General features: G+C 39.9%; 1 protein-coding gene across 1 annotated transcript in view; it reads left to right on the forward strand.

Moving 5' to 3' along the window:
* Positions 1-11,254, forward strand: part of CC2D2B (coiled-coil and C2 domain containing 2B) — a 63,436-nt gene extending 52,182 nt beyond the window's left edge. The window contains exons 32-34 of the mRNA XM_081104364.1: positions 4,235-4,293; positions 6,976-7,153; positions 8,974-11,254. Of these exons, the coding sequence (XP_080960490.1) occupies positions 4,235-4,293; positions 6,976-7,153; positions 8,974-9,162 (426 nt within the window). The 3' untranslated portion in view covers positions 9,163-11,254. The remainder of the gene's footprint in view (positions 1-4,234; positions 4,294-6,975; positions 7,154-8,973) is intronic.
* The last annotated feature ends 2,235 nt before the right edge of the window (positions 11,255-13,489 follow it).

The raw sequence follows: 13,489 nt of genomic DNA on the forward strand, positions 1-13,489 counted from the left end.
AAAGCTGAAGATGCTCAACCCTTGATTGCTCCAGTTCAGCTTCTAAGTATATACCCTGTAGGAACTTACCAGGGAGACAAGAACAACAGTGTTCATTACAGAATTGCTTGAAATAGAAAAAATAGGAAACAATTCATCAACTAGAAAATCACTATATGAGTTGTGAAGTATTCATACTATGAAAACTTCTGTACAGCAGGAAAAGAATGTATGAACCAATTTACAATAGTTCCCAACTTGACCGTACATTCATTGCATCAGGATCTCTGAGGGAGGGTAGAACCCGCACATCAGTATTATATAAAGCTCCCAGGTGATTCCAGTGTGCAACCAGAACCACTGACTCAGAGCCATGTACATCATGAATGAATATTAAAGATGTAATATGAAGCAAAATATAGAAGATGTCAAAGGACACATACAATACAAAGCCATTTACCTGAAGTTTGAAAATTGTATGTTATTTATGTGTGTGTGTATATATATATATATATATATATATATATATATATATAGAGAGAGAGAGAGAGAGAGAGAGAGAGAGAGAGAGAGAGATGTAGTAGTAGTATAAAAGCATTTATAAGAAAGATAAATAACAAATTTAATTTAAAGGTTCCTTTTGGGGAAATAAAAAAGGAATTAAATCAGAGGTACACAGAGTACTTCAAGTTTAGCTGTACTGTTTTACTTCTTTTTGAAAAATCTAAATCAAACATGAGGGAATGCAAAAGATTATATAAAACTAGGTTGTAGGTATGTTGTGTGGATGTAGATTACATTAGTCTCTGTGCTTGTCTGTATATTTGAGACAGTTTACAATACCAGAAAGAACTCATGGTCGTTTGGGGGAAAAGATCAAATAGTACCAACGCATACAAAGTGATGAGTTTCACCCGACCTGGTTTGGCCCAGTGGATAAAACTTGGCCTATGCACCGAAGGGCTCTGGGTTCAATTCCAGTCAAGGGCACGTACCTTGGTTGTAGGCTCCTCCCTGTCCTAGGCTCTTTCAAAAGAAATGAGTAGAACAGTGATGGCGAACCTATGACACGCGTGTCAGAGGTGACACGCGAACTCATTTTTTTGGTTGATTTTTCTTTGTTAAATGGCATTTAAATATATAAAATAAATATCAAAAATATAAATCTTTGTTTTACTATGGTTGCAAATATAAAAATATTTCTATATGTGACACTGCACCAGAGTTAAGTTAGGGTTTTTCAAAATGCTGACATGCCGAGCTCAAAAGGTTCACCATCACTGCCCTAGGCCCTGGTTGGGGGCGTGCAGGAGGCAACCTATTGATGTGTTTCTCTCACATCAGTATTTCTCTCTGTCTTTGCCTCTCTCCTCCACTCTCTCTAAAAATCAACGGAAAAATATTCTTGAGTGAAGATTAAAAAACAAATAAAGAAAAGAGAGACGAATTTCTCTCCCCTTCCACATCTTTTTCCCATTGTGCATCCTTCTAAACATTCTCCATGCAGCTACAAGCATATATTTATATGCTTTATATATATATATATATATATATATATATATATATATATAAAAATACACATATATTTATATATTTCCTGTTTATAAAGTTATTTTAAAGAGGGGAAATGTGCTTATCTCTCTTGAGAAAACCACATTTACAGCGTCCACAGGCCATATCTTGCTTTTCCCATTGCAATGCCGTGAGTGAGGCATTATTGTCTTCTAGGAGAGAATGATATATTTAGAGATGAGGTGTGTTTTTTGTTTTGTTTACTATTTATCATTCTATTATTCATTCAGGTAATATTTGTTGAATGCCTGCTATGAACCAGCGCTATGTTAGGTATGGCTACCACAGGGAGAAATGTCTCAGTAGTCTTGGGACTCATGTTCTAGAGAAAGAAACAGCAGGAAACGAGCACTTTCGGTGCAGAGTGATAAGTGCTATCACAGAAACGAATGCATTGGAAGGCATATAGCAGGGCGCCTGATGGGAAGGAGAGGTGCAAGGGCTTCCTGCGGGGGGGGGGGGGGGGGGGGGTGGGGAGTGATGATCAGCACAGTGAGGAAGGGGGAGCAGGAGCTGGCCTAGAACCATCAGGGAAGAGAATGGTCCCCGCAGAGAGCAGGAACTGCAGGCATGAAGAGGTGCAGTAGCTAGGCGCTGTCAGGGAGCTGAAAGGCCAGCTTGGCTGCTGCCAGGGAGTGAGCAGAGAGGAGCTCAGGGGTGAGCGGAGTCCTGGTAGGGATTTGGGCCTTTATCCTCAGGGCAATCAGAAACAAATATTACCAAGGCAAGGGCTGCCATAATCAAAGTTGTGTTTTTAAAAGCCACTCTGCCTCAGGGAGGAATCTAAACCTTTTGCCAAGTTGAATCGATAAATGTAAAACTCATAGTTGCCTAAATCTCTACTGATTTCTTGCCCTTGATCTTCTGCCTTACCACACACACACCCCAATACTCCTATCTATAGTGAACACTATGTTTATTATCCCAATAGAGAACACAAATTTGAGTGTGCATAATGAGAATGTGGGGGTTGGGAGATGAGTTAACAAGAAAGTCTTCTTGAAGTTTTAAAGGATATGAATTCACTGAAAGAAAGGGGTCTTTGCCAGAAAAAGAAAGTGGATTAACACCCATAAATCTGTCAAGTCAATGTAGCCCAGGCCTCTTTCTCAGGCCTGAAGGGGACCTAACTAATCCATAAATTGCCTGGATTGGGGGTTGGGAAAGAGGGAGGAGGGGGGGAGAGGGACATGGGTTGGAGGGGCAGACAGTGGTTGGTGACAGCGATCAGGGAATTCAGGCCCCTGTCCTGTCTGGAATAGTTGGTGGCCCCTGCAAGGTGATGCTGGATTTCATACTTTCTCCAGTCTCTCCCATCTCCTTCCATGTTCCTCCCCTATTTCCTCATCTAGTGGTTCTCCAACCATGGCAGGCATCAGAGCCACCTGGAGGGCTTGTTGAAACACTAATTGCTGGGCCTTATCCTCAGAGTTTGTGATTCAGTCGGTCTGAGGTGGGGGCAGAGAAACGGAATCTCTAATTCAGATCATCACCTGACAGACTGAGCCTTCTCAGATCACTCCTGAAATTTTCTAGGACCTAGAGGCCTAACAAGTGTTGCCCCCTTTTTAAATGACAACCTTCATTCCACTCATGAGGGAGAAACATCTGTTTCTGTCTCTCCATCTGCCTCCATGTCTCAGCTCAGAAATACCCAAAGTAAAAACTGTGAATTCAGCACTTTCCTCTAATCCATGTGAGCCCTGCAGGGAGGGGAGAGCTGGGTTTAGGGTGGGGGTGGGGTATACTTGAGAAATCCTGCCCTCCTCCCTGCAAATCCTACTGGTGGGGGAAACATGATGGAGCATTGCTCTCTGCTATAGGTGGGGTGCCTGAGGAAAGGTTTAGAAACAGGAGATTGAAATGGACTGTGTATCTGTATGTGTGTGTGTGTGTGTGTGTGTGCGTGCGCGCGCAAAAACCTGGCTCTTGCCAGGTGAAAGAAGCAAATACACAAAGAATAAAGATGATAAACCATGTTAAAGGACTGATAACAATAATATCTGATATTTATTGAGCAATGTGTGCCAGGTTTTACATGTATTACTTTATTTTAAAATTGTCACAAACCCCCAGAGAAGTAGGAACTATTATTGTCCCTCTTTTAAAGAAGGGGGTCCTAATATGAGGTGACAGGAGAAGATTTGACTTTGGGTGGTGGGCACACAGTACTATATACAGATTTTGTAACATAGAAATCCACACATGAAATCTATATGTTTATATTGACCATATCACCCCAATCAATTTAATTAATAAATAATACATTTTAAAGTGATTTTAAATAAAATTTAAAAAAAGACATGGTGACTGAAACTCAGACAGCTTAAGTAACTTCACCAAGGTCACAGTCAATAATTGGAAGATACCTGTGCAGCTGCCAAAGATTATCAGTAATAATCATGCCAAATGCTTGTTGGAATAAATGGGGGCAGCAGATTTGTCTTACCCATGAAAAACGTATTTAGTGAATCCATCTCCCCTCCTATGCTCTGGTGAAGTAGTTACAGAATCAGAGAAAACACTGTGATCTATGTTACCCCTGTGCCTCTGTGCCTCTGGCTTTTCACCACATGAGAGAGGTTTGGGTTCCCTGTCATTACAGTTAGCGCTACAGATGTGACCGTGATGGAAAATTGGTCTCCCTAGAATCTTCTCTAACTTTCAGTTGTCTTTATTTCAGCCTGAAGAAATCATTTATTCTGATACTAATAAAAGCATGGTAGATGACCTAAAGAACAGGTATGATCTGTAAAATTACATTGGGATTACCAGGTTTTCTCCCTAATCTCTCATTCAGCCACCTTTTTAAAAAAAATTTTTATTAGTTTATTTGAGCCAAACTAACAACATCTGTGGAATAGTAAGACCTTAAATACTCCCTCAGCCACCTTTTAAAAAAATATATATTTTTATTGATTTCAGAGAGGAAGGGAAGGGAGAGGGAGAGAGTGATAGAAACACCAATGATGAGATGTTTGGCTGCCTCCTGCATGCCTCCCACTGGGGACCAAGCCTGCAACCCAGCATGTGCCTTGATCAGCAATCGAACTGTGACTTCCTGTTTCATAGGTTGGTGCTCAACCACTGAGCCACACCATCCAGGCTCATTTAGCCACCTTATAGTCTTCTTGTTACTGGTCCATAGATCAAATGCTGAACACTTCAAAAAGCCAAAACTCAAATTGTCAGAGTTTGGAGTAAAGAAAGGTTTATTGATTGAGAAGGTGCCAACCGAGAAGATGGGAGCCCTAGTAGTTTCTCAAATCCATTTTAAGAAAGTACAGAGTTCAGGCTTCTTTTATGTCAAGGAAAGGGGAAATGGGAGGGGCAAGAGGTGGTTGACAACTAACTGCAGACATCTGGGTACCAGCAGGAGTCTGAGGAAGACTAAAAAATGTCTAAACCTCTTTGTTCCCAGACTATTGACCCCAGCTGATGAATCCAGTCTTGAGGCTCCTGCAGATGTTTAATAAACAATCATTATTTTTGTACACATTTCCCCTATCCCTACTGGAGAGGCACCTCTGGCAAGGGGCTGTTTTTGTAAAAACTCAAGCTGCAAGCAGAATTCGTCTCATAATTAGCATGTCTATATGCAAGAACACAGCAGGCTTAAACGAGATGGAGTCAGAGAAGTTGAGCATTTCACTCCATTACACTCTAAACCAGTCTCTCCAAATACCTATTAGATTTAGCCACAGAAGCATGAAATGGAGATTGTAATAATTATTTCCATTGAGTCAACTCCTCTACCATCCCAGATGCTCCTTGAAATCACAGGCAAAGTTAAAAATGGTTGCCTCTGATAAATATTGTAGGCTACTGTTGAGAAGTTCTCAACACAGACACCTGTTGAGCCTATAGTAATAATGCTCTAGTTCAGCGGTTCTCAACCTGTGCGTCGCGACCCCTTTGGCGGTCGAACAACCCTTTCACAGGGCTCGCCTAAGACCATCCTGCATATCAGATATTTACATTACGATTCATAACAGTAGCAACATTGCAGTTATGAAGTAGCAACGAAAATAATTTTATGGTTGGATCACAACATGAGGAACTATTTAAAGGGCCAGAAGGTTGAGAACCACTGCCTAGCTAATAATTCTTGAAAGGACATGACGGTACATGGCCCACAACTTGGTAAAATATCCAAAGTGGGTGGTAGAAACATCAATATCGTCTCTCCTAGACTCTCGCCCTTCCCAAAACACACACACACACACACACCCTAAGTTGTTGTTCAGTCAAGCCCAGAGGGCCACAATCTTTGCAGCAGGCCTTTCCTACTCCAGCTGTGTCAGAAGCTTCTAGATCTGACTGTCTCCAGTGACTCATGCTGACATAGCAGGCTGGCATGTTAGCCACTGCCAACTAATCAAAGCAGAACATGACACAAACCATTTTGACACTCTCTTCTTTTACTACCACATAATGCCCACCGCATATCCCCCCCTTCTTTTCTAATTCTTTTTTCTTTTCTTTTTTTCTTTTCTTTTCTAATTCTTAACAAAAAAAGGGAAGAAATGCAATTGGGAAATGGTTTCCAACTTCTGGTTTTCACCAGAATTGCTTCCTAAACTATTTAAATATACAGGTGTCAGGGTCCCAGACCAGACCTATTGAATCCATATCTGGAGGTGAAACATTTTGATAAAGTTCTACAGGTGATTCTGATGCCTAGCCACTAATGAGTTAGTAAACTCCAAACTACTTAGTTACACTGAAAACTCAGCCAAGGGGGACTCCCAGCAGCTTCTTCTGTAGCATACACTGGTTCTACACAGAGGACAGGCTTCCCAGGAGGGCCCCATCAATCAGCCCACACTGTACCCCACCTCTCTCCCTTCCTGGAACAGTTCATCACCAGGCATTGTTTTGGGGGCGGGGTATACAGGCAAAAATCCCCACCCTTATGGAGTGTACATTGTTTTGGGGAAACTGATCATCATACTTACCAATCCAGTGATTCATTTCCTCCCAACCCTGCTTACTCAATTAACTGATCTAATAAACATATCCCTGCTAACATTGACCCAGACCAGATATCTGAATTTTTGTAAAGGCAGTCTCTTGGAAACCCAATGTCTTATGTCAAAGGAGGGTCTTGGAGAATAAGAATGTCAATCCACTAGTCAGTCAAATCATACCTGGTAGGTAGCAGCCTACACATAGGTAACTGGAAAAGAGATGTGCTTTTGACATCTTATTGCTGGATAACTTGGGAAGCTTCTTGCCTTCCCAAGCCAAGCAAGAGCCTGCTTCTTCCAGACTTGATTAATGTGAATGATGCAGATATTCCTAGCCATGGAGGTCTGGTTTCCTCCTAAATAAAATAAAAAAAAATGTATCATCCTCATGCTTGAGTAAAAGTTTAAAATGACAAAACTCTTCTCACATTTGTCATAAATATAATCATTGTAGGATTGAAAGGACTCTAAAATGTAAAATTATGGAATGGCGACCTAAGCAGCCAACACGTTGGAATCGACAATGTACTTCTATTTTGCGACACATTCTTCCTAAGTTAGAACTTGGCACTGAAAGATTTGTTTCCTCTGAAGAAGAGAGTGAATTTGAAAGACTATTACAATTTTATTGGGTGTGTATATGATGTAATACACTAATGTCATTTGTTTTATCTATGTTGTTAATTGCCAGGTAATAGTAATCTTAAATATCTCTCAAATGCCTATCTTGATCCTAGATGATAGATGCTATGTCATTAAAATGCATTTATTTATAGACCAAGAAATGTAAAATATAGTGAACAGCTCTTACTATGGCCACATTGCATGACGTTTCCTTGAATCAGTCTTATGCTGTATGATATGTAAACCACAAACTTCGGAAAGAGATGCCCAAAAGAAAACCACCTGCAACTGAGAAACTAAAAAATGGTCTCTAGATGGTAATAATAGAATGGATTTCCTGTCCTTGGTTCTGGGCAAGAGGACTCCAGGCAAGCTTTAATATCTTCTATATTCAAATTACTCTCAAATTTATACATACATCCTCAGCTTCTCTCCTGACTTCTCTTATATATTTGCCAACACATTTGGCATCATCCTAGATGGTAAAAAGCCATCTAAAACTCATCAAGTCCATAACCAAGCATGGTGGGCACTTGATATATTATTAGAATCCTCCCTTTTCTTCCCCTACCCTACCCCTAGTTCTGGGAATCCTCTTACCTCCTCCTCCCTATGAACTGGTCCAGTGGGTTTTCAAAATGCCCAGCCTCCCAAGAGTGAGATTTTTACCCCCTGCCATCTCATAGAATATGGCTCCTCTGAGAGAAGAAAGGAAGGAATCCATTGGGATTTGAGTACTTAGGCTGCCAGGGAAGGATCTCCAGTCACTATTCAAGGATAGGGAAGAAGTTGTTTTGTTTTGCTTAAAAAAAAAAAAAAGAGTAAACTGATAAGCAAAATATAGTTAAATATATGGCAGGGTTTAAAACATGGAGTTCCTCTGTAAAATTATCTGACTACTTAATAATACACAGTCATAAACCTGCACTAAATCCTGTAGCTAGGGTTCAAATCCTGTCTCAACCACTCACTAGCTTTGACCAAGTTATCTAACTTCTCTACATTTTCTACCCCACTGGGCAAGATAGACAGGGATAAAAATAATTATCTGATTTGTGGTTGCAAAGGTGAGGATAAAGTGAGGTAATATTTATCCTAGCATCCAGCAAATGTTTGTATATGTTAACCATTGTTTGTGTTCTATGTGCCCAGGCATTGTGCTAGGTACTGGGGTTGTACATTCACAGAGACTATGGGCTAGAGACTGACCAGAAAACATGTACGTAATTGCAACATATTTTATTATGTAAGCTAAGGAAGGACAGTGTACTATGCAACCATATGGAAAGAGCATGTGAACAGATTTAAGGATCAGGGAAAGCCTCCTGACATAAACAATCTCTGAGGCCTGAAGGAGGTTTATGATTTGTCTTAGATAATTTTACATAGGTCTGTGTTCCATTACCCTTTAATGCTGTCGCACAGTTACCAGTTGATAAATATAAATGGAATCAGTGTTAAATAGATTCTTCCAAAATGCTCACTTAAATCCTTCATTTGTAAGACCAAGTGATTTCCTTGTTGGCAGTTTGCTATTCTAGAAAGAGGGCAAGTATGTGGAATGCTAAGGATGCAGGCTCTGGCCGCAGACAACCTGGCTCTGGTCCTCTCTGTAAAGTAGGGATTACAATAGAACCTACCATATAGGGTTGTTTGAGGATTAAATATGTATATGAAGCATTTAGCACTGTACCTGGAAATTAGTAAGCAACCACAAAATTACTATTATTTTATGACCCCAGTTTCTTTGAGGCTTCTGTAATCTTTTTGCATAAAGTCACTTACATGATTGTAATGTGGGTTTACATGTTGTTGTCTTTTGGTCCAGATTGCAGGATTTCCTATCCAGATGCCATACACTAATGTACAGACAGTGATTGATGCCATGTATCAAACTGGAATCCACTCCTCGGAATTTCCCCAGACAGAATTTGCTCTCGCCGTATACATTCACCCATACCCAAACAACATATTATCTGTGTGGGTCTATTTGGCTTCTTTAACTCGGCGACAGTGAAAAGGAAGAAGGGAAAGGGAAAAGTTGTACCGTGGGCTCTCAGACCAGAAGCAGCCAGAACTTTTCTGGTACTTTGGGATTTTGCTACCTCTCCTCCAGTCCAGCCAAGTGTGTACCCACTTTTTGGTTCAGTTAAAGATCTGGGCACCATGGAAACTCACTCTCTGAGTCCTTGAGGATGAGTCTAGATGACCTCTTCACCAGACACCTCTTCAAAGAAGACCCTGTCGGAAGTTTGGTGGCCTTGGATTTTATCCTAGGAAAGAAGCAATTCTGGCCTCTTTCTGTAAAGTCCATGTTTCTCAAATTGTGGGCCTCATATTACCTCCATCAAAATCATCTGGAGAGCCCTGTTGAAAATGCAAATTCCCAAACCCCACTCCAGGCCTACTGAGTCAGAGCTTCTGGGAGTGGGCTCTAGAATCTACAGTATTTGAAACAACCTCCCCAGGTAATTCTGATGACCTTTTAAGGGTGGTCTGCCTTACAGAATGTTATAATAATGAAAGTGAGGCTGGTGTGTTTGATGCTGGATCTGATGCAATTCCAAGTAGAATTTATTCAAGTAGAAACCCCAAGGTCATTGTCTCTCATAAAGAATGATTTCACTGGTGAAGAAAAATAGGAAAACCTGCTATGTTGGGTTGAGGGCTGACATCAGCTTCTGGGGGCTTCTCAACTTGGGGTGCTACTGACGTGAAGTCCTTTCAGCTCCGTATATGTGTAAGGGATTCCCAGGAAACTAATGTGCTTTCCTGATTCTGTGAAAAAGGGAGAAAGTGGTTGTACCAAATCTCAGGGCTGCTTTTTCCTCAGTGAACAGCTCCCCATTATGCATCTGGCACTTTTCCTGCCGCTTTCTTTTTCCAGGGGTGGCCCCAAGGAGCCCAGGGAGATCCTAGGAGGCCCCGGAGAAAGAGTGGTAGGAAGCACTGTACTTTCTGGTAGTTTTTTATTGTTCTGTGTTTCATTGAGAAAGGGTATTTATACAGATTACTTAAATGTTCTATAACAACTTGTTTAAAAATATCAAAGGATACAGATTTTCAAAGTTTGAGGAGAATAGTTTTACATGAGGGTAGGGTAAGAGAAAGAAAATTCACCTCTTGAATTGCAGGAGCACTGGAGCTTCTTGGGACACTCCCACAAGCAGAGAGCAGGGACCCCCAAACTCATCCTCAGGGATCCTTCAACTTATATCCTTTTCATAATACACCTGCATAGGCTGGTGCTAGAAAAGACCTTGTTTATTGGCAGAGATATTAGTCTTAGACCAAACTTGAGATTGATAAAAAAAAAAATGTAGGGGTATGGGTGAAAGAATGCCTTATTCTCCAAAGTTAAAACCTAACTATGCACAAGAAAACTGATTAAAATTTTTGTTTTTATTTGGACAGTTGTGTTTAAATTGTATATGAAGTTTTGTTATTAACAAGTCTCTCACTTTGATTGGGTAGCACAAGATGGTATCTATGGAAAGACGAGGTTCCCAAAGAAATGCTGCATTCATGCAGTTCATTTCCGTGGCACTTAGAATGTTTATATAGCTATTTTATTAGTTGTTTATGGTTTTAGAATTGATAGGCCACTTAAGAGTAAGGTAGAAAGTGTTCATAGACAAGCACAGAAGCCTTTTTCTGTGTTATATGCATTTTTAACCTGTGTACTGCACGTTTCTTAACAATTTTTTCCTGAAAATTGTGTAATTGCAATGAACCATTTTTCATTTAAAAAATAAATTTTAAATGTAACATATAATTTTAAAGTTCTTTAAATCATTCCACAAATAATTGTAGAGCATTTTTATGTACCAGACACTCCAGAATGTAGTTGTGGATTATCATATCATGTATTATGTACTGTATATCATTGTCTGTGCTATACTTTTATACAACTGACAGTGCAGTAGGTTTGTTTACTCAAACATGTGAATAATGAGTTGCTCTAGGAAGTTATGACATCTATGACATCACTAGATGATAGGAATTTTTCAGCTCCATTATAATCTTATGGGACCACTGTAATATATGTGGTCCATCATTGACTGAAATGCCATTATGCAGCACGTGACTGTATATGTATAAAGAGATTTTTATTATAAAGAACTGGCTACGAGATTATGGAAGCTAAGAAGTCCCAAGATCTTTAGTTGACAACCTGGAGACTCAGCCAATGGTATAATTTCTAGTCTGAAAGCTGGCAGTTTTAAAATCCACAAAGTGCTATTATATTAGTTTGAGTCTAAAGATCCAAAAAGACCTATGTTCCATCTGAAAGCAATCAGGCAGGAGGCGTTCCCTCTCACTCACAGAAGGATCAGCCTTTTTGTTGCATTCAGGCCTTCCACTTACTGAATGAGGGCCACTGACATTAGGGAGGTGTGATAGTGTGATATAATAAATATATATTTGACATGAGAATTGTCCCCACTTCCTGAGTCAGGGTTCTAAAATCTTTGGAATATTCTGAGTGATAGGTTTGAGAGGTGTTATTTACTGATATTCATAATAAGTCTCTTCAAGCAACACCTGAGTTTATGCTAATAAGGTGACTCTTGGTGGACCCCTAGATAGCTTCATGATGGGGGCTTCTCCATGTAGGCTCTGGACATTACCTTATACCACCTACCTATTCCCTTGGCAGAAAATTAGAGGGTTCTGCTTGGAGGAAATGACCTATCAAAGAGAAAAGATTTGGGGTGGGGGCTCCCAACCTAGGGATTCCTGAGAATCCCTTGATTCTTACAGTGAATCCTGTCATTCAATAAGCCCAATTCGTGTACTCAGAGATTACAATCATCTTTTTAATGCCCCACTTGTAAATTTGAACTGACAGCCAAGGATCACCACATATCTGAGGAAATCCTCTAATATAGGAATCAAACATTATAACAAAAAAACCCATGATGAAACAGATTATGCAGAGAGAAGAAAAATTGACTTAAAAGAAAACTTTAATATCCTTACAATAACAGAAATATTATATCTGTAACTAGAACAGAATGCTATATATAAAAAAATCTGAGACCATAAAAGAACTGTTGGAAAATAGTAGAAACTTTAAATCCAATTTTTAAAAATCCAGAAAATGTGTTTGTATTGAAAGTTGTGGAAATCTCCCCCAAAAGAGAACAAAGGACAAAGAAAGGAATAATAGGCAAACAAAAAGAAGAAACTTAGATCAGCTTAGGACATCCAAGATATGAATCATATGAGTTCCAGAGAGTGTGAAATAAGAAAATGAGAGAAAATTATGAAATTCCAGATAATCTCCCGAACAGAATATGTAAGTCTCAGAATAAAAGGCCCCAGTGAGTACCTAGAATTATGAATGAAAAATGACCCACACCAAAATACATATTGTAAAACCAGTCACCAAGAACATAGAGGAATCCAGACAGAATAGGTTTCAGGTTTCTTATAAAATAAGAGTCAGCCCAGCTGCAGTGGCTCAGTGGTTGAGCATTGACCTATGAACCAGGGAGTCATGGTTTGATTCCCGGTCAGGGCATATGCCCAAGTTTTGGGCTCGATCCCCGGGCGTGCAGGAGTCAGCTGATCAATGAGCCTCTCTCCATCATTGATGTTTCTCTCTCTCCCTCTCCCTTCCTCTCTGAAATCAATAATAATATATTAAAAATAAATAAGGATCAGAGCAATATCTGAAGCAAATCCAAAAAACAGGAAAATTTCTGAACAAATATCTCTCAGTGAATAACATCTTGAAAATAGAAACCATGAAAAACAACCTATCTATTTACACAATGATTAGTCTGTGACCCATTTTCCTGAACGGGTTCTTAAACCCTGGACATTTAAGTTATTGGGAAGCCAAATTATTGTTATAAAGTTGCATAGTGCACATGAATTGAAACCTGAGGAGATGGGTACTCTTTAAATGCCATTATAAATAGCATGGAGCTTTCAGCCTGTGTCCATCTCCTCTCTAGGGAAATCCTGCAACTGAGATAGGCCAGGGCAGCCTTTCCCTAGACAATGCTGGGCTAGGCTGGGCTCTGCCAACTTCTGCTTCTGAGTTTCCCTTGTCTTGCCATTGGTTCCTGCAGCCCTGCTCTTCTGCACGTAAGCATGGTCTCACACATCTGCTGCTGTCCTTCAAGTGTATGATGTCATTGTCAAGTTCACGTAACATACATTCATCACTTTATGGTAGTTCTTTATCGTGTGACTTTTGGAACAAAAGATTCTAAAAGGGGTAGGGTTCTATGGTTTATTTTTTTAATATTAAAAGAGATTGATTACATTTTCATAAAGATGAGGATCACTGTCCGGGGTTGACTTTCCACTTCTGTTGTGATATTTCACCA

Source organism: Myotis nattereri (assembly GCF_964212035.1).
Source record: "Myotis nattereri genome assembly, chromosome: 13".
NCBI classification, from domain to species: domain Eukaryota; kingdom Metazoa; phylum Chordata; class Mammalia; order Chiroptera; family Vespertilionidae; genus Myotis; species Myotis nattereri.